General features: G+C 33.5%; 4 protein-coding genes across 5 annotated transcripts; 2 read left to right on the forward strand and 2 right to left on the reverse strand.

The window, feature by feature from the left end:
• Positions 1-52: 52 nt before the first annotated feature.
• On the reverse strand, positions 53-2,934 carry LOC107434554 (probable dolichyl pyrophosphate Man9GlcNAc2 alpha-1,3-glucosyltransferase). Its single transcript, XM_016046028.4, has 6 exons — positions 2,314-2,934; positions 2,017-2,200; positions 1,782-1,889; positions 1,257-1,418; positions 657-909; positions 53-556 (listed from the first exon to the last, which is right to left on the reverse strand). The coding sequence occupies exons 1-6, from the start codon at positions 2,724-2,726 to the stop codon at positions 120-122; spliced, it is 1,557 nt and encodes a 518-aa protein (XP_015901514.3). The 5' UTR covers positions 2,727-2,934; the 3' UTR covers positions 53-119.
• A 1,730-nt stretch (positions 2,935-4,664) lies between these two features.
• Positions 4,665-8,365, forward strand: LOC107434539 (putative disease resistance protein RGA3). Its single transcript, XM_060818492.1, has 2 exons — positions 4,665-7,952; positions 8,086-8,365. Exon 1 carries the CDS (start codon positions 4,906-4,908, stop codon positions 7,558-7,560), a length of 2,655 nt encoding a protein of 884 aa, XP_060674475.1. The 5' UTR covers positions 4,665-4,905; the 3' UTR covers positions 7,561-7,952; positions 8,086-8,365.
• A 1,858-nt stretch (positions 8,366-10,223) lies between these two features.
• On the forward strand, positions 10,224-13,867 carry LOC107434562 (putative disease resistance protein RGA3). The gene is made up of 2 exons (XM_016046037.4): positions 10,224-13,522; positions 13,653-13,867. Exons 1-2 carry the CDS (start codon positions 10,440-10,442, stop codon positions 13,660-13,662), a joined length of 3,093 nt encoding a protein of 1,030 aa, XP_015901523.2. The 5' UTR covers positions 10,224-10,439; the 3' UTR covers positions 13,663-13,867.
• Positions 13,868-16,327: 2,460 nt separating this feature from the next.
• LOC107434571 (uncharacterized) lies at positions 16,328-19,364 on the reverse strand. Of its 2 annotated transcripts, none has more exons than XM_016046049.4 (3): positions 19,228-19,364; positions 17,762-17,941; positions 16,328-16,744 (listed from the first exon to the last, which is right to left on the reverse strand). In XM_016046049.4, exons 1-3 carry the CDS (start codon positions 19,243-19,245, stop codon positions 16,535-16,537), a joined length of 408 nt encoding a protein of 135 aa, XP_015901535.3. In that variant the 5' UTR covers positions 19,246-19,364; the 3' UTR covers positions 16,328-16,534. The 2 variants fall into 2 exon arrangements, with proteins under 2 accessions (XP_015901535.3, XP_015901534.3); XM_016046048.4 differs by lacking the exon at positions 19,228-19,364 and adding an exon at positions 18,512-19,098.
• Positions 19,365-19,918: the final 554 nt, after the last annotated feature.

Below are 19,918 nucleotides of genomic sequence, written 5' to 3' on the forward strand. Positions count from 1 at the left end.
TTATTCTTTTCTATACAAATGAAGAAAAGGATAATCCATTTGTACACAGAAATAGTTAAAAGTGATATGTATAACATTTTCTTATAAACAGAATGAAATATCATTCCCAAATAAAAAGTTCAAAGAAGCTTCTTTTCTTTAACTACCAAAGTCTCACGTTTCAACATCCATTGTTTCGCATTAGAGTAAATAACAAGAATCACAAACTGTGAAAAACTAAGCAGCATAATCAAAGCTTCAAAAAGGAAAGGATATCTGTGAGGTGCTTGCATGTTTAAGTAAACTACATGAAGAATAAATGCACATAAAAGGAAGAATGTTGTCACATATGTTTTTAAGGGCTTTGTTTCTCTTTCATCTTGACTTCTATTACGGGCATGGAAAAGGAGGAGGAACAAAGCAGATAGAGCAATGTACGGTAGAATCAGTTTGTCACGATATAGAAGAGGAAACATTGAGAACAAGGCGTATAGCATCATCCACTTAAGAAGAAAAGGCTCTTCTATTGCCAAAAGGGTTGCTGGAAGGAGAGGCAACAGGATTGACTTCTCATGCACTGTCAATTAGATTCCAACCATTAACTCAGCAACCATCTCCATTCCTATAAGGCTCATAATCAAAGGACTTGAGAGAAAGAACAGGATAAATTTACCTACCTTGGAATGAGAACAAATAAAATGCGAAAGCACTGTTAAGCAACCCATAAAGGAAACCTTGCTTGCTTGGATCCCTTATCTGCTGAACCATTGAAGGCATACAAGCAGAGATAGTTGCACCTAAGCTAAGAAGCTTCAGTGACTGTGTTGTAAACAATCTCTTCCACTTTACAATAACTGAAGTAGTGCACCAAAAGTTTGCCACATAATCCTCATATATCCCTCTCTCAAAAGGAGCCAAACGAGAGAGAACCTGCACCATTTGTCAAGCTTATATAAATGAACACATATCCATGTATCAATGATAAACACGTCTCTCTATTCATGCTACACCAGATTCAGAAAATTACATCAATGCTTGGAACATGCAATCTACAAATCCCAACCAACATATAAAACCTCAATTATGTTATCTATTCTATAGTAAAGGGCCAGATGTTTGTTATGATGCAACAGTGTTCACCAAAACTAACTGCATATTTTAAGTTATTGCAAAAAAAGCCCAATAGATCACAGTGATAGAAAAATATTCTCTTTTTAAAATTAAGTGAATAACATACAAAAAGAAACGTTATTTTTTTCTCCAATACTCGTACTAACCCCAAAAAGAGCATCCCTGGAATGGAGATAAGGCCACCAAACAACATAGAACGTTCCTAAGACCACAAGGCCCAGCTTGAGCACTTCAAAGAGAGGATTCTGACGCCTCAGGCATTTACCAAAGAGATAGCTGAAAAATGCAGGAGCAAAATATGCACTCATCTGCAACAGAAAAACCATAAGATAAAATAAAAATGAAATGAAAAATGAAAAGTCCTAGAGAGTCACTTCCGGCAAATATAAATATCTGGCAGGAAAACATGTCTGATAAAAATGAGAAGAGAGGATGAGAGGATGAAAGAAGGAGAAACGGAGAAACGAGAGGAAGAAAAATGAAAGAAATATTTGTCTCTCTCCACTGTCAAATTAACTATACCTATAAGTAAGCAAACCTGACCTAACAAGGAAGAAGTGCAAAATTGCACATTACTCTTTTCCATTTTTCATTTTGTTGGTGAAACACAACAGTCATGAAGGATCCAAATATATAAAGCATGAGTAATCTTGGTGTATATTAGAAGACACCTGTTTGTGACTGAGCGCAAGACAGTACAACACACAAGCTACAAGATCTTTGTCTGACAGAACAGAGGCAATAGCTCCAACGGTTAGACCCAAGCTGATGCAGTTATACTGAAAAAAGAATAACCAACAATGAGAAATCAAACGTTCACAATTCTCAATCAGCACCATAAGAACACCATATGATGAAAAACAAAGAGATCAAGTCAGGAAAGCAATTGAAAGGTTAGATTTGAACCTGAAAATGACCATGATCGATTAAGATGAGACACGGATTAACCAAAACCATTACAATATGCCAAGCAATTTCACTCTTGGAGCCACGTCTGCAGCTAGCATAATATGCAATAACAAAATACCAAACCGCAGGAAAAAAGATTAATGCATCAGAGGATAACACTGTCCACCTCATCAGAAGTTTTCTGCGTCAAACAAACAACAATCACTACCAAAACCCATCAAAAAGGAGCAAACTTTTTAAACAAAAACGAAACTTGAACTACAAAACAATAATGGGTCAATCAGAAAAACAAACCCCAGATAGGATTCATGTCCCCGGGAAGTGAAAAGAGCAACAGAGTCAGGGTGGAAGAGTCTGAGTAAAAGACCATGAACATAACTCTGGTAAGCAGTAAGAGGAGGATAATCGAGACCCCAGTAGCCGAGATCATTGCTCGTAGTGTTGGAATACCACTCCTTGATTGGAAGATTGATAGTGATCTCCATCCAATGCCTCTGTGCTTCAAAATCACCAAACTTCGGAGAATTTCCAGCACCCGAATAAGGGTGGAGTGAAACAGCAACTCGAACCAACAATGCGAACAGAGCAACGCAAAGGAATGAGACCCAGATTCCCTTGTGAACCAACCACCACCAAACATCATCATCATCAGCAATCTCTTTCATTTTCTCTTCCTTGCCTTTCTTTGTCTTGCTTTTTGACCCCATTTCTGGGGCTTTTTCTAACTCACAATCAGCGTAATCAGCAATCTAGCAGGAAGACAGTGGGTCGAAAAATGCGATCTTTTCCCATTTTCCTCCTTGAAATGAAAGATCGATTTCAAATCGAGTCTCACGGAAAAAAGAAACCTTAGGCTTGCGAAATTTTGAGCACCATGAAAAAAACCCTGAGTTAGTTTGAGCGAATCGAAAATTTGCAATTTTTCACTTTTGAATAAAATAATTAAACCACTGTGCTGTTCAAAAAAATAAATTAATTAATTAAACTACTGTGATATTAAATATTATCTTTAGGGTTATATTATTTTGACAAAAAATGTTAGATTTTATGGTTGGATTTTTCTATTTGTATTTATGAGAATATGAATTTTAAGAAAATAAAAAAATTGTATAAATTGTAATTTAGATAAATTATTTAAAAAATAAAAAATAATATTATTTTTTTATTTTATTATTATTATTACTATTTTTTTATATTGAGAATTATATTATCCTAAACATATCATTTATATTTAAAGAAAATAAACAAAGCATGCACTTGAAGAAAAAATAAATTGAAAATTAAATTTAAAAAAAAGACTATTTTTACTTAAATGAAAAGAAAAAGGAAAAGTTTTTCGGCTAAAAAAAATTAAAAATTTGAAACTTATTTATTTATTTATTTTCATCAGCAATTGGTGATCCTCAAGATGAATAATTAACTCCAGTAAAATTAAGTAGAAGTCCATCCATATTTCAACTTTGACCCTTTGGAGCCACCAACATTTATCCATGTATTCCCAAATTACGAAGGCAAAAAAATTGAAAAAAAATAAAATAAAAAAAATCCACCATCATCAAACTAACAAATATGACAGTTGACAAAAAAACATATAATCAAATAAAGCAGTAACCTTATGATTTAAAAAAAAAAAAAAAAAAAAAAGCACTGTTGCATCCTAATTTTTGTCAGACACTTTAAACTCTAAATAATTTTTTGTAACAATTTGTATTTCAAATTTACAAAATCATTACACGTTGATCCTTTTATCAAATACTTAATAGAAGTAAGGGTGTAAAACGTACATTTTTTTATTTACATATTCAATTTTTTTTTTATTAAGGGTGTAAAATGTACATTTTTTTATTTACATACTCAAATTTTTTTATTTGTTGTTTGTTCCAAAAAAAATTATTATTTTTTATTTATTTATTCTTGTAGAATATTTGTTAGATCACTTATTTCTATGATTGGGAGGTTATAAGTTTGTAATCGTGGTAAGGAAAAAAAAATTATTGTAATATATAAAGATTTTTATTTTTATTTTTGAAAAATTACATTTGCAATTTTTTTTTAAAAAAAATATTTTATTACCAACTTATTAAAAAATAATAATAATCCTCTTTAATTTTTTTGTTTTATTTTTCATTATTTTTTATTTCAAAATTTTTATTTGCACTCTCATTTCCATTTAATATTTAATAGATGTACCAATGATGCAAGAACTTTATGAGTTCAAGATGTAAATTGTTAGAAAAAAATCTTTACGATGCAAAGTGCATGAAGTTCAGGTACAACGGTGCAAATTTTTCCCCCAAAAATAAATAAAATTGTAACCATGCTCAGCCATTTGATAAATGTAATAAGCTATACTAAAAAAAAAAAAAAAAAGTACAAAAAATTTTTGGTTAAATTTAAAAAAGAAAAAAAAAAGAAATTAACAAATTGTTCAAATACCACTTTTATATTATTTGGTGCTACAAACTTTATATCATATGAATTTCCTTTATTATAATAAACTATAAAGTCTTTCCCCCTTTTTAAGTCAACTTAGGGCAGGAAAAAAAGAAAGACACATTCATATTTGATCTTCCTCGAAGCTTCATTACTTAAATGAATACAAAACCATAAATTTTTAATTATTTTTCTGATAGTGAAAAGGAATATCTGAAATAGTTCAAAAAAAAAAAGGGGCAGAGAAAAGCATCTAAAAGCATAGGTTGGTGATTTCCTCAAGGTTTCTCCCATTTTCCATAGCAAATATGACATTGACATGCTAGCAACTGGAAAAGGACTTCAAAGCAGAACCATATTGTATATCCTACAGACCATTTTAGATTTCTACCATATTCTACTCACTTACAAAGCTTGTTCAATAATCTCTAAAGAATTCTCTTGAAGAAATTAATGGCTGAAGCTTTTCTTAACGTTGTGCTTGAGAATCTGAACAACCTGATACAAAAAGAGTTAGGATTGCTTCAAGGTGTAAACAAAGAGATGGGGAAACTCTCTAGCACTCTCTCGACAATTTGTGCCGTGCTTGAAGATGCTGAGGAGAAACAATACAAAGACAAAGCCATAGAAAATTGGTTGCTGAAACTTAGAGATGCTTCTTATGAGCTAGATGACATCTTGGACGAGTTTTCAATGGAGGCCCCTCAATTGGGATCCAAAGATAAGCGCTCTAAATGGACCAAAAAGGTGCAAGCTTCTTTCATGTCCTATTTCCATCCAATGAATTTTATTTTTCGTTATAAGACTGCAAATAGGATGAAAGAGGTTTTTGATAGATTAGATGGAATTGCAAATGAGAGAATGAAGTTTCACTTGCATGAGATTGTTGAAGATAGACATATAAAAGTGAGAGAGAGACGCCAAACTGGTCCAATTATTACTCAACCTCAAGTTTATGGTAGAGAAGAAGACAAGGAAAAAATAGTTGATTTTCTTGTAGGAAAAGCAATTGATTTTGAGGAAGTTTCGATCTACCCTATTGTGGGCTTAGGGGTTATGGGAAAGACGACGCTGGCTCAGTTTGTTTTCAATGACAAGAGGGTCACTGAGCATTTTCAACTTAAAATTTGGATATGTGTTTCTGATGATTTTGATGTGAAGAGGTTGATGAGAGAAATCATAGAATCTGGTAATGGAAAAGCTTGTGATGCATTGGAAATGGATCCTCTACAAAGAAACCTTCAAGAAATGCTGAAAAACAAGAGGTTTTTGGTTGTTTTAGATGACGTTTGGAATGATGATCAAGAAGAATGGGATAAATTGAAATATGTTCTGTCTTGTGGCTCAAGGGGTTCTTCTATTGTTGTAACTACTCGTCTCCAAAAGGTTGCATCGATCATGGGAACGACTCAAATGCATCATTTGTCAACTATATCTGAAGATGATTGTTGGTTGTTGTTCAAACAACGTGCATTTGGAAATATGAATGAAGAAAGACCAAATCTTGTGAAAATTGGAAAGAAAATAGTAAAGAAGTGTGGGGGTGTGCCACTAGCTGCAAAGTCTCTAGGAGGTTTGATGCGCTTCAAAAGGGAGGAGAATGAGTGGCTTTATGTAATGGAGAGTGAAATATGGAACTTACCACAAGATGAGAATTCTATCTTGCCTGCTTTGAAATTGAGCTACTTCCATCTTCCATTGGAATTGAGACAATGCTTCGTTTTCTGTGCCATATTTCCCAAGGATCATAAAATTAAGAAGGACCATTTGATTTATCTTTGGATGGCTAATGGTTTTATTTCTTCTAAAGGAGATATGGAGGTGGAAAAGATTGGCAATGAGATATGCAATGAATTATATTGGCGGTCATTTTTTCAAGATGTTGAGGAAGATAAATTTGGTACCATTCAGAATTTCAAAATGCATGATCTTGTGCATGATCTTGCCCAATTTATTGTCAAGGATGAATATCGCTATGCGGAGGCTGATGGCTCAATTAATATGTCAAGAAGAGTTCGACATGTGACATGTAACTACACCAGTAAGCCAACTTGTATCACACCTTGTGGTCTAGATTATGTCGAATTCTTGAGAACTTTTTTGATCTTAAGGAACCATAAGCTAGATTTTAATGCACTCAAGCTGCCTTCTCATTGGAATTTTCGTTCGATCCGAGCCTTTGATTCTACTTTCTTTGAACTAACATCCATATCGCCTTTGATCAAGAAGGCAAAACATCTACGGTATTTGAGCCTTTCAAATACTAGAATTAAAAGGCTTCCAAATTCAATCTTGTCCCTTAAAAATCTGCAGACTTTAGATTTGAGTTTTTGTTCTGCTCTCAAGAAGCTGCCTAAGCACTTGAGCAGTTTAACAAATCTTCGTCATCTCAACATCAAAGGCTGTTATTCATTATCTCATATGCCTCCCAACATTAGGCAACTTACTTGTTTGAAGACTTTAACATGTTTCATTGTGAGTAAAAGAAGCGGTTGTCACTTGGATGAACTACAAGGACTAGACCTAGGAGGTTATCTGGAAATCACAAACCTTGAGAAAGTGGGAAGGCCTATGGATGCAAAAAGAGCCAATTTGGCAAGGAAAAGGAATCTCAAAGAGTTGCACTTGTCCTGGAAATCCCGGGGTAGAAATGGTAAAGTTGAGTCTCAGAAAGACTTTGAGAAGATACTCGAAGCTCTTGAACCTCCTCCAGGTTTAACCATTTTGAAGATAACAGATTATAAAGGTAGGTCTTTCCCAAACTGGCTGGGCAGTGCAGTGCTTGTAAATTTAGTCCATATCACTCTCCTAAATTGTAAAAACTGTCTAAAACTTCCAAACCTCAAGAAACTTCCATCTTTGAAAAGTCTGGGAATATGTGGTATGGATTTTGTGCAGTTTATGGACAATGAATCCTGTGATGGAGAGCTAGTAGTAGGTTTCATGAGCTTGGAATCTCTCTATATCTGTGCTTTACCAAATCTTGAAAGATTGTCAAGAGAGGAAGGAAGAGATATGTTCCCCTTTCTTTCTAGAATTCACATCCATGACTGTCCAAAACTTTCCTTACCCTGTCTTCCTTCAGTCAGACAATTACAAGTCATATAATTCAACAAAGTGTTGTTCGAACCGTTTTCAGATCTCCATGGACTTACTTATCTTGTCATTGATGACAAAATCTGCCAACTGTCCAGTCTCATCGAGTTCATAAGGTTAGCAAATTTTAGAGCTCTAAAATCACTGCCTGACTGGTTTGAAAACTTAGTATCTCTTCAAGAATTTCATATTGAGAATTGCCCAAAGTTGACATTTCTGCCAATGAGCATTCAAAGCCTCACCATGTTGCATAAACCTTACCTTATTGCATGTTCTAAATTAGAAGGGAAATGTAAAAAAACAGGAGAAGACATACAGAAGTTTTCCCACATACCAGAAGTCTATAAGGCTTTCTTGTTGACCAGCCTACACAGAGAGTATAAATTCTGGATTGATCTTCAGAGGTAATTTGATCTCAAAAACTCCTTGGTTACTTTTCTTTTTTTATTTTCATTTTTATTTTTATAAATAATTAAATGAAACAATTAGTTGTACTGAATCTAATATTTTGATAGCAAATGTAATCATTACCTGCAGGTTGAACTAATTATGAGGGAACTCTTGGCAAAGCATCATTTTCACCATATTCTTATTAATTTGTATTTCCATACCAATTTATGTGTGTGTAGTATTTTCCTTTTTTTGGTCACAAGTATGTGTGTAGTATGTTTGTGTGTGTATGTATGTATGAAACATATACTTCCATTAAGTGGTTGCTGCTGTTGGTTTTTTTGTTTGTTGTTTTTATGGTTTTTTCTTGTCTTTTCTTTTTCTAAAAATTGTTGACTTGGTAGCTAAATCTTGGGGAACGGGAAGAAATTCCATGATGTAGTAATATATGAAGTTATGAAAGGTTGAGTAGTTTAACTGGAAAACTTCATATTAAAATGAGAAACTCATGTGCATGGATAAATATAGTTTTGTTTTTGTCAGAGACTATTTGTTGGGAACTGGGATCCATATAATCTAACGTTAGCTGGATTTACAAGTGATCAATTATGGAAATTGATCGATTCTCTCTCTCTATGTATATAGTCAAAATACGATGAACACAGCTAAAAACTGAATACCAAATAGAATGATGATAATAACTAGTAATGGATATATGCATAAAGAAGTTTGGAATTAATTCAATAATCTAATTAAGAACTTGCAGCTCGAAAGAATTACATGCATCCTGGCACCAAGAATTTGTGGCTTGAAAAGCATTACATGCGGTCCTGGCCATGGCACTTGCTGGGGTTTAATTTGCTCTGTTCCCAAATTCTGCAATTAGCTCTCTGCGTTAAAATATGGTTTTATTTTTATTTATTTTGTTTCATCCTTAGTTTGTAATGTTCGCTAAAGTATATGCAAATGGGATAATGTTTGATTGCGGCATAGGAAGCCTAGCGAAGGACTTAGAAGAGGAAGATGTCCAAAATGTGACAGTGACAAAAGGCAATTTTTATAGGTACACAAAAATGGATTTAGAATAAAGTCATGGGCAAGACCCATCAAAGGATTTGTTCAAGAAGTACAAACTTGTTGATGCTATCATGCAAAATGTCCAAATCCCATTGTAATCGACTAAATTATTGTCCATGCAACAACAATTGTACTGGTCAGGTAAGAGATCTCTCTGTTGCCAATAGTCCTTCCCAAACTTTAATATAATCAAAAAACGCATAGGCTAACAAACTTTTTTTTGGTTGTGTTTTAAATCATGATCATTACACATCGGATTTAAAAATCAGCGATGTGCTCTACAAAAACATTTGAGGAACATCAAGTTGCGATAAATTTCCAGTGTAGTGGCACGAATCTTTGCCCTGCCATAAGACTTGAAGATGTTAAGCTAACATAAAAGAAGAAGCCAGCTCAGTCAATTGTGTGTCAATGCAAATGGAAAATCGTTGGCATGGTTTAATCAGATGGTTGTTTGTAATAAAGAATAACTATGAAATATTTTTCTGTAAAAATGTAAATTTGTGACAAAGGTTGTCTAGTAGTGCAGCTAGAAACTCTCTTAGTGAACTATAAACTATAGATAATTAACTCTAGTAAAGTTATGTAGACGTACACCTGTATTTCAGCTTTTGACCCTTGGACCTACCAACATGTATATGCATACCCAAACTTATTAAAAATATATATATATATATATATATATATATATATATATATCAATGATCATCGAACTAACAGATATGATCGTTGACCCAAAAAAAACATATAATCAAATAAAGTAGTAACCATATCAGGCAATTGGTAATTGTAATAAGCCATATACTAAAATAGATTAAAAAAAAAAAAGAAATTAACAAATTGTTCATGTACCACTTTTATATTATTTGGTACTACAAACTTATATCATCTGAATTTCCTTAGAATAAGACCATAAAATCTTGCCCCGTTGCTTCACAAGTCAACTGGGGGCAGGAAAAAGGAAAGACAGAATTCATATATGATCCTTCTCGAAGCTTCATTACTCTTAAGGAAAATCATCAACTTTTTTCTTTTTTTTTTTTAAGATCATTTCCCTGATAGTGAAAAACGAGTAGAAATAGTTTAAAATAAAAAAAGGAAAAGGAAAAGAAAAAAAGGAAAAGAAAAAGAAAAAAAGACAACGAAAAGCATCTAAAAGAATAGGCTAAATAGTTTAAAATAAAAAAGGAAAAGAAAAAGAAATAAACACAAAGAAAAGCATCTAAAAGCAAAGGCTGGTGCTTTTCTCAAAGTTTCCACCATATTTCCAAAGCAAATATGACAATGACTTGCTAGCAAGAAGAAAAAGAGTTCAAAAGAGAATTGTATTGCATATGGTAGAAGACCATTTTAGTTTTCCACCATAATCTTCTCAATTGCAAAGCTTGTTCAATAATCTCTAAAGAATTCTCTTAAAGAAATTAATGGCTGAAGCTTTCCTTAAAGTTGTGCTTGAGACTCTGAACAATCTGATTCAGAAAGAGTTTGGATTGCTTCGTGGTGTAAACAAAGAGATGGAGAAACTCTCTAGCACTCTCTCAACAATTTGTGCGGTGCTTGAAGATGCTGAAGAGAAACAATACAAAGACAAAGCCATAGAAAATTGGTTGCTGAAACTAAGAGATGCTTCTTATGAGCTAGATGACATCCTGGACGAGTTTTCAATGGAGGCCCCTCAATTGGGATTCAAAGAAAAAAGCTCGAAATTGACCAAAAAGGTACAAGCTTCTTTCATGTCCTGTTTCCATCCAATGAATGTTATTTTTCGTTATCAGATTGCGAATAGGATGAAAGAGGTTTTCGATAGATTAGATGGAATTGCAAATGAGAGAATGAAGTTTCACTTTCATGAGATCGTTGAAGATAGACATATAAAAGTGAGAGAGAGACGCCAAACTGGTCCAATTATTACTCAACCTCAAGTTTATGGTAGAGAAGAAGACAAGGAAAAAATAGTTAATTTTCTTGTAGGAAAAGCAATTGATTTTGAGTACGTTTCGATCTACCCTATTGTAGGTTTAGGTGGTATGGGAAAGACTACGCTGGCTCAGCTTGTGTTCAATGACAACAGGGTCAATATGCATTTTGAACTTAAAATCTGGATATGTGTTTCTGATGATTTTGATGTGAAAAGGCTGATCAGAGCAATCATAGAATCTGTCTCGGGAAAAACTTGCGATGCATTGGAAATGGATCCTCTACAGAGAAAACTTCAAGAAATGCTGCAAAACAAGAGGTTTTTGGTTGTTTTAGATGATGTATGGAATGAAGACGAAGAAGAATGGGACAAATTGAAGTATGTTATGTCATGTGGCTCAAAGGGTTGTTCTATTATTGTCACTACTCGTCTCCAAAAGGTTGCATCGATTATGGGAACGATTCCAATGCATCATCTATCAAGTTTATCTGAAGATGATTGTTGGTTGTTGTTCAAACAACGTGCATTTGGAAATATGAATGAAGAAAGACCAAATCTTGTGAAAATTGGAAAGAAAATAGTAAAGAAGTGTGGGGGCGTGCCGCTAGCAGCAAAGGCTTTAGGAGGTTTGATGCACTTCAAAAGGGAAGAAAATGAGTGGCTTTTTGTGATGGAGAGTGAAATATGGAACTTACCACAAGATGAGAATTCTATCTTGCCTGCTTTGAAATTGAGCTACTTTCATCTTCCATTGGAGTTGAGGCAATGCTTCGTTTTCTGTGCTATATATCCCAAGGATCATAAAATTAAGAAGGACCATTTGATTTATCTTTGGATGGCTAACGGTTTTATTTCTTCTAAAGGAGATATGGAGGTAGAACAGATTGGCAATGAGATATGTAATGAATTATATTGGCGATCGTTTTTTCAAGATGCCGAGGAAGATGAATTTGGTAGCATTCAGAATTTCAAAATGCACGATCTTGTGCATGATCTAGCCCAATCTATTGTCAAGGATGAATATCGCTATGTGGAGGCTGATGGCTCAATTGATATGTCAAGAAGAGTTCGACATGTGACGTGTAACTACAACAGTAAGCCAACTTGTGTCATACCTTGTGGTCTAGATTATGTCGAATTCTTGAGAACTTTTTTGATCTTAAGGGACACTAAGCTAGATTTTAATGCACTCAAGCTGCCTTCTCATTGGAATTTTCGTTCGATCCGAGCCTTTGATTCTAATTTCTTTGAACTAACATCCATATCGCCTTTGATCAAGAAGGCAAAACATCTACGGTATTTGAACCTTTCATATACTGGAATTCGAAGGCTTCCAAATTCAATCTTGTCCCTTAAAAATCTGCAGACTATGGATTTGAGTTTTTGTGATGCTCTCAAGAAGCTGCCTAAGCACTTGAGCCGTTTAACAAATCTTCGTCATCTCAACATCAAAGAATGTCGTTCGTTATCTCATATGCCTCCCAACATTAGGCAACTTACTTATTTGAAGACTTTAACATTTTTCATTGTGAGTAAAAGAAGAGGTTGTCACTTGGATGAACTGCAAGGACTAGACCTAGGAGGTTATCTTGAAATCAGAAACCTTGAGAAAGTGGGAATGCCTATGGATGCAAAAAGAGCCAATTTGGCAAGGAAAAGGAATCTCAAAGAATTGGACTTGTCCTGGACATCCCAGGGTAGAAATGGTGAAGTTGAGTCTCAGAAAGACGTCGAGAAGATACTCGAAGCTCTTGAACCTCCTCCAGGTTTAACCATTTTGAAGATAACAAATTATAAAGGTGGCTCTTTCCCAAAGTGGTTGAGCAATACAATGCTTGAAAATTTAGTCCATATCACTCTCCTAAATTGTAAAAACTGTCTAAAACTTCCAAACCTCAAGAAACTTCCATATTTGAAAAGCCTGGGAATATATGATATGGATTTTGTGCAGTTTATGGACAATGAATCTTGTGATGAAGAGCTAGTAGGAGGTTTCGTGAGCTTAGATTCTCTCTATATCAGTGCTTTACCAAATCTGGAGAAGTTGTCCAGAGATGAAGGAATAGATTTTTTCCCCTGTCTTTCTAAGATTCGCGTTGAGGATTGTCCTAAACTTTCCTTACCTTGTCTTCCTTCAGTCAGACAATTAGAAGTGACAGAATGCAACAAAGTGTTATTCGAATCGATTTCCAATCTCCATGGACTTACTTATCTTGACATTGATGGAAACAATGATATGAGTTTCTTTCCTGGTGGGATGCTGCAGAATCTCCCAAATCTTCAGTCACTTGAGTTCATGAGGTTAGCTAATTTTAGAGCTCTAAGATCACTGCCTGAGTGGTTTGGAAACTTTGAATCTCTTCAAGAATTTCACATTGAAAGGTGCCCGAGATTGACATGTCTGCCAATGAGCATTCAAAGTCTCACCAAGTTGCAGAAACTGTACCTTATATCATGTCCTGAATTAGAAGAGAGATGTAAAGAAACTGGAGAAGACAGACAGAAGATTTCTCATATACCAGAGGTCTATAAGGCTTTCTTGTTCACCAACAGATACAGAGAATATAAATTTTGGCTTCAACTTGAGAGGTAATGTGATCCCAAAAAGACATTATTTGCTTTTCTTTTCTTCTATTTCTTTTTGTTTTTTCCAATTGAATTAAATAGTTAGTAGCACTGAATCTAACATTTTGATAATAAATTGAATAATTACCTGCAGGTTGAACTAATTATGAGGGAACTCTTGGCGAAGCATCGTTTTCACCAGCTTCTCATAAATATGTCCATACCAATATATATGTGTAGTATGTTTGTCTGTATGTATGTATGTATGACACATATGCTTCATTTGGTTGTCGCTGTTGTGTTCTTTTTTTTATTTTTTTATTTTTAAGGATTGTGTTATTTCCTTTGTCTATATATATGTTTGTAGTATGTTTGTGTGTATGTATGAATATATGCTTCATTTGGTTGTTGTTGCTCTTTTTCTTTTTCTCTTTTTTCTTTTTTTTTTTTTGGTTTTTTTTTTGTTTTTTTTTTTTTTTTTTTGGGTTACAGAATTGTCTTGTATACTTTGTCTGTATATAGTTTCGGTAGATAAATCTTGGGAAAAGAGAAGAAAATCCATGATATATTTATATGAAGATATGAAAGGTTGAGTAGTTTAACTGAAAGACTTATTAAATATTAAAGTGAGAAATTCATGTGCATGGATAAATATATGGTTTTGCTTTTGTTAAACTCGTTGTTGGGAATTGGGATCAATGTATTTTAACGGTAGCTGGATTTACAAGTGATCAACTGCTCCACATTATGCAACTTGATCAATTCTGTATCTCTACAAGGTCAAAATAGGACAATCATAGCTCAAAACCGATTACAAAATAGAATGATGATAATAATTAGAGATGGATATATGCAATAAAGAAGTTTGGATTATTAAATAATCCAAGGTTACTTTACACTGGGATTTCATTGTTAGTGAAGGCATTATATGCCATGTGACTTGGTTACACCATTATTGCAAACATTTTATCTTTTATTTTTGGGTTAGATTTTAAGTACTCACAAGGGTTTGCCATAATTTCTTTTGTTATTATATTAAGAAAAATCACAACTAGATCTCTATATAATTTGTGAATCAATCATCTTTTGGAAATCCTTTACTTCATAATTCATGCAAAACAAAGAAAAAAAAGTCAATGATTTTATCTAATGTGAGTAAATTTTATAATTTGTCAAACTTTACAAAATAATAATTAGAAAAAAAAAAAAAAAGTCTAAGGGGGATAGTTCATCCAAACCTTTTCCTTACTCTCCATGAAAGAAATGGGTCTAAAAAGTGACTAATTGAACAGCTTCATTTGTTAAATTATGAGCATTAGAGAATTTTAGTCCACGAAGAGAATCAAATGAAAGATCCATCTTAACCAAACCAGCCCCACTGGAGAGGTACTAATCAAACCCTAACTATAATAATAAGAGGTCCACACACCCATCAAATACTTGGAGTGGGAAGCTAAGTCATTTACCTGTGACTTCCAACCAAAGCAAAGTAACCCCCCGCTGGAAACTCTTTATTTAAACCCACGCACAAACTTACTCTTCCCCACAGACAGAAAGATCAGCAAGAAACTAATAAAAAAGCATAGCACAAAAAATGGTGAAGCTGAGGGCCTTAGCCACACCCTTTATTCTTTTCTTGCTCATCATTTTTTCTTTCTCCATATTGATCCATTATTCAGCAGAAAACTTTGGAGTTCGTGTAGCCGTGAAAAACCCAGTTGAAGAATCGAATGGGAAATGGGAAAGGAAGAATTGGATGAACCATGGAAGCTTCAGAGGTCCTCGGAAGCACCTTGTCAACCCCACACTTCAGCAACCTTTCCAAGCAGACCAGTTGCCTGTGTAGTGTCTGGTGTAATATGTAAACGGTAGCTTTTTTTTTTTTTTTTTTAAACTCTTAATGTTATTGTTTATCCTGTGACAACAAGTGGTCGTAATATGATCTTAGGGGTTTCTAATTCCTATAATGTATTATCTAAGAATTAGGAATGAATAAATTCAGTCACAGAGAGAGAGAGAGAGAGAGAGAGAGAGAGTTGTGAATTGGTGTCTTCGAACGGTCTGAAAATGCATTTGTTTCTACATTGAAATTCGAGGGAACTTTTATTTTATTTTATTTTATTTTTTCTTTTTTGTGAAAACTATTTCGAGGATTTAGAAATTGAGAAAATTATTCATCTGCAAGGGAAGACAAACAAAGATGATTTTTTTCAGTAATATTGATTGCTCTTAAGCTCACTAAAATACAAAAATATTTAGGTACCCAAAAGGGCATTAAATGAATATGTCTTAACCAAAGGGTTCTCTATTATCATGGACCAAATGCAAAGCATGGTGGACTCTTTTGAAGTTACCAAAATGAATGTGGGATCATTTATTATTTTCATTGCACTTATCACCCATCATTCGCCTGATCAGTTCATATTTTCTTTTCAGTACTTGATTTCATCGTATCTGTCTCACAGTATTTAGAAAAAAAAAAAAAAAATTGATGAAATATTGCATACCCACTTTGTTTGTTCATGTTCTAATCTAAAACAATGCCTTTTCGTTTGTTTGTTTGTTTTTTTTTATTTTTTGGTTCAATTTGTCAAACAAGTTTTGGGGTTTACAAGGGAATGGAAAATTGTACTAGAATTTTATTTATTCTATTTTATTTCATTTTTTTCTTACAGTTCCTCGGAGCTGTGTATTGACCAGGTTTTAAATCATTCTCTGATAACCAACGCAGTGTTCCCCTGTTTTCTCTCATCTTGTCATCTTACTGTATCTGGTTTAAAACACAGAAATAAAAATAATAATAATAAAAAAATTCCGGTGCACACAGTCGATTCAATTTAGTATCATTTGATAATATACAAACATGTTGCTTGTGTAAACGATACATTTTGGAAGTATATATATTCGAACAACAATATAAATGCAAAAATGAACACGAATATAAGAGAGTGAAAGAAAACATATTGGAAATCTATTTATATGAAAATTTTGACCCATATTTTTCTTTTTCCGATAAAGAAACAACGTATGGGATACTTAGGTCCCAGATGCATTACATTCTTCCAGTAGGTTTAAGAGATTATGTTCAGGAGCACTGAGAGATGGTAGAATCATGCGGTTGGTTTGTGTTGGTCGGGTTTTCATCTCATGACCTTCAGGTTCAAGTGACTCTCCTTCTTTCATCACTGATAAATCACTTCTCCTTCGTACATTTGCAGATACCCGCTGCTTCCATATTCTTCCATCCTGAAGATTGAAGAACTAGATATCAGAACTTTTACAACATGACAGTATTAGCATAGCTTATATCAGGACGGTTGAATAGATGAAGTTGTATTCCAAAACAGACGAGAAGAGACCAAAAAACGAAGTAGTATCCTGAAACAGACAAGAAGAGACCAAAAAGCATGGAAAAACCAATGCCATTGTAAACCAATACTATAAATTCTTTATTTCCAGCATGAGCCAATGCTGCTTGACCAGTTCAAATCATTGTTGGGGTTGAACCTTAACATTGCATTATCAACATCTTTTAGCTTAACCTAAGAGGTTTCAAGTTCAACTGCATGTAAGTACCTTAACATTTTCTTTTCACAGTCGCAAAGGAACGGCCATGTTGCCCTCATTACTTTCCATTCAAAAATCTCTGTCTTTATTGTTCTTCAACAGTAAATAAAATGTAGGTAAAAGCCAAAAAGAACAACTAAACCCATAAAAGAAAATTATATAATTGGTCTGGTTGTGTATCCTAGTCTGGACACATACTTAGAAACTATTCATGGAAGCACCATACAATATCAATACAAAATTTTGAGTTTTGCTCAAGCTACATGTAACCCTTCCAGTTCCAGGAATGAAATCACTGATTCAGTACAAAAAATTACCGCATAACCACACCATACAAAGTTGTAAACTAGACAAAGCATGCTTCACATCCCATATTATCTTAAACAATCTACTCAGGGTCTCATGAATAACAAATTTACTTGATCAACCAAAACTAATTCGTTACGAAATATGATGTGTGCAAAGCACAATAAACACAATATGCATATTCATTGAAACTTTTCTACCATCCTGTCAGATTAGAAGACATCCAATCAAGGGTAAATATTCCCTACCAAGTAGCAACCAAATACCATTGTAAAAACACAAAAAGATGGGAAAACAAATCTGTCCCAATTCAATTTAACTCAATAATCCTCAAACTAACATAGAAAAGTGCACTTTCAATATAGAAAGGAAAGCAAAATGTTGGCTTACATTAAGAATTGAAGGTTCAGGTAATGGGCACTGAACTGGTCTATCATTATCAAGCGGCTCAGTTGGGTGTTCAACTGGCTTAAACTCCACTGCTACTTCAATCCCATGAGAAGAAGCAGCAGCAGCAGCTGGTGTTGCACTAGTGATCTCTGAATTTGGGGGCGATGCTTCCCTCACATTCTGCACCATAAATAGAAATTGTTGTTAATTTCTAACTATAATTTTCTCACATCATAATGAATAGAAAACAAGAGACCAACATACGTGTATCAAGAAGACTGATCTATAAGACTAGGAAATTCAGTAAAAATAGGTAGAAAAGTTGAAAATATAATTTGCATTAAAAAATGAGGATGGAAGGTTAAGCACACCATGGAGAGATCTGCTAAATCCAAAACCAGCATTCAATGGTTAAATCCATTCAGATGAAAAGTAGTAGTATAGGACAATAAAACAAAAAACATAACAATACCCAAAAACCAAACAAAAGTCAGATCTTCAGAAAACTTCAACACAGACTAGATCAAACCCCATTCCACAAATTCTACAACCCAGCTAAAAAGTCAACCCAAGTCCAAAGAAGGCAATCAACTAACTACCTCCAAACATTCATAGATAGACACAATCAAAGAAAAAGCGATCATACAAACGACTGCCAATAACACAAACGCATCTGAACCAGCTGAAAGATTGAAACTTTAAGGTAAAAAAAAAAATAAAATAATAATAATAAATGAGAGATTTTCTTACAATCGCACTCTGGCTGCGCCTATGACCACTTCTGTTGGTAGAAAACCTAGAGAAAATACCGACCATATTTATCCCGCAAAAGAAAATTACTAAAAAGTCAAAACTCTTTCTTTTTTTCCCCCCAAAAGGGTGTTATGATCTTGGTTCCAATCGTCCCACTAGCTCTCTCTCTCTCTTTCTCTCTATACTTTATATCTATATACTGCAATCAAGACACTCTTAACAAAAATCACCCTTTCCCTTCATTCGCAAAAGGGTACTCAGATTTAAGGTTGTATCAGGACAACAAATCTGTTTTCTTTCTCTCTCTGTCGCCCTCACTCTAGAGAAGGAGGAGATAGAAAGAGAAAAAGGGCGAAAGATGATAAGGCCAAGTAAAATGGGTTTGCTTGGCGTAATGGGTTTTGTCTGTTATGGGATTCCCTTCACCTTGTAGTAGTAAATACACTTTGGAATCAGTGGGAGAAAAATAAAAAATTAAAAAAAGCTGTGACGGAGAAGAAAGGGACGTTTGGAGAGAATCCACTTAAAATGAAGAAATATGCATAGTAGTATCGTTATTATTATAATTATTAAAAGAAAGCAGAGAGACAAAGAGGAACCAAACCCATAATTTGCCAATTGGTTTAAAGAATGCTAAGCGCCATCTGTAAAAAAATTAGTGACGGAGAGACAGACAAAGACAGAGACACTGATACAGAGACAGAGAGCTAAACCTTACGAAAAAACAGCATCCTTGCTGTCCACGAAGGAAAGCCTTGTTTGACAATCTGGTTTATTGTTGATGCCCAATCTACCTAATTTATTACACCATATATATACTCGGCACCAAGGCAGAGACTTTACGAAAAGGAAAAAGGAAAAAAATCTTTTTTTTTTTTTTTCCTCCAATTTATCACCCTACAATAATAAAAGGGATGTTAATAGAGTTTATAAATTTATATATTATATAATAATTCAAGCTCAAATAATTTTTTTTAATTTAAAACTAATACGGAATCTTTCCTTTTCATTTTTAAATTAAATTAAAAATTAAATTTATATTTATAAATTATTATATTTCAATATACTTTCATAAAATAAAATTTTAATATATTATTAAATTTATAATAACTTTTTAAATTTTATGTCCGATTCAATAATCATTAAGGATAAAATTTATTTAATTTAATAAAATAAAATAAATATGATTTTAAACTGATTATAAAACTTATTTGAAACTCATTATATATATATATATATAATATTATTTTATTTATCAAAAAAACATAAAATGATATATATCTATATATATATATATATATTTGCTAAGAATATAAATTGGCATTTAAATTAAAACAGAAAAAAAATAGAATATAAAATGGTATAATTTTAATATACAGTTGATGGTACATACATACTTATACA

Source organism: Ziziphus jujuba, chromosome 6, assembly GCF_031755915.1.
Source record: "Ziziphus jujuba cultivar Dongzao chromosome 6, ASM3175591v1".
Taxonomy (NCBI): domain Eukaryota; kingdom Viridiplantae; phylum Streptophyta; class Magnoliopsida; order Rosales; family Rhamnaceae; genus Ziziphus; species Ziziphus jujuba.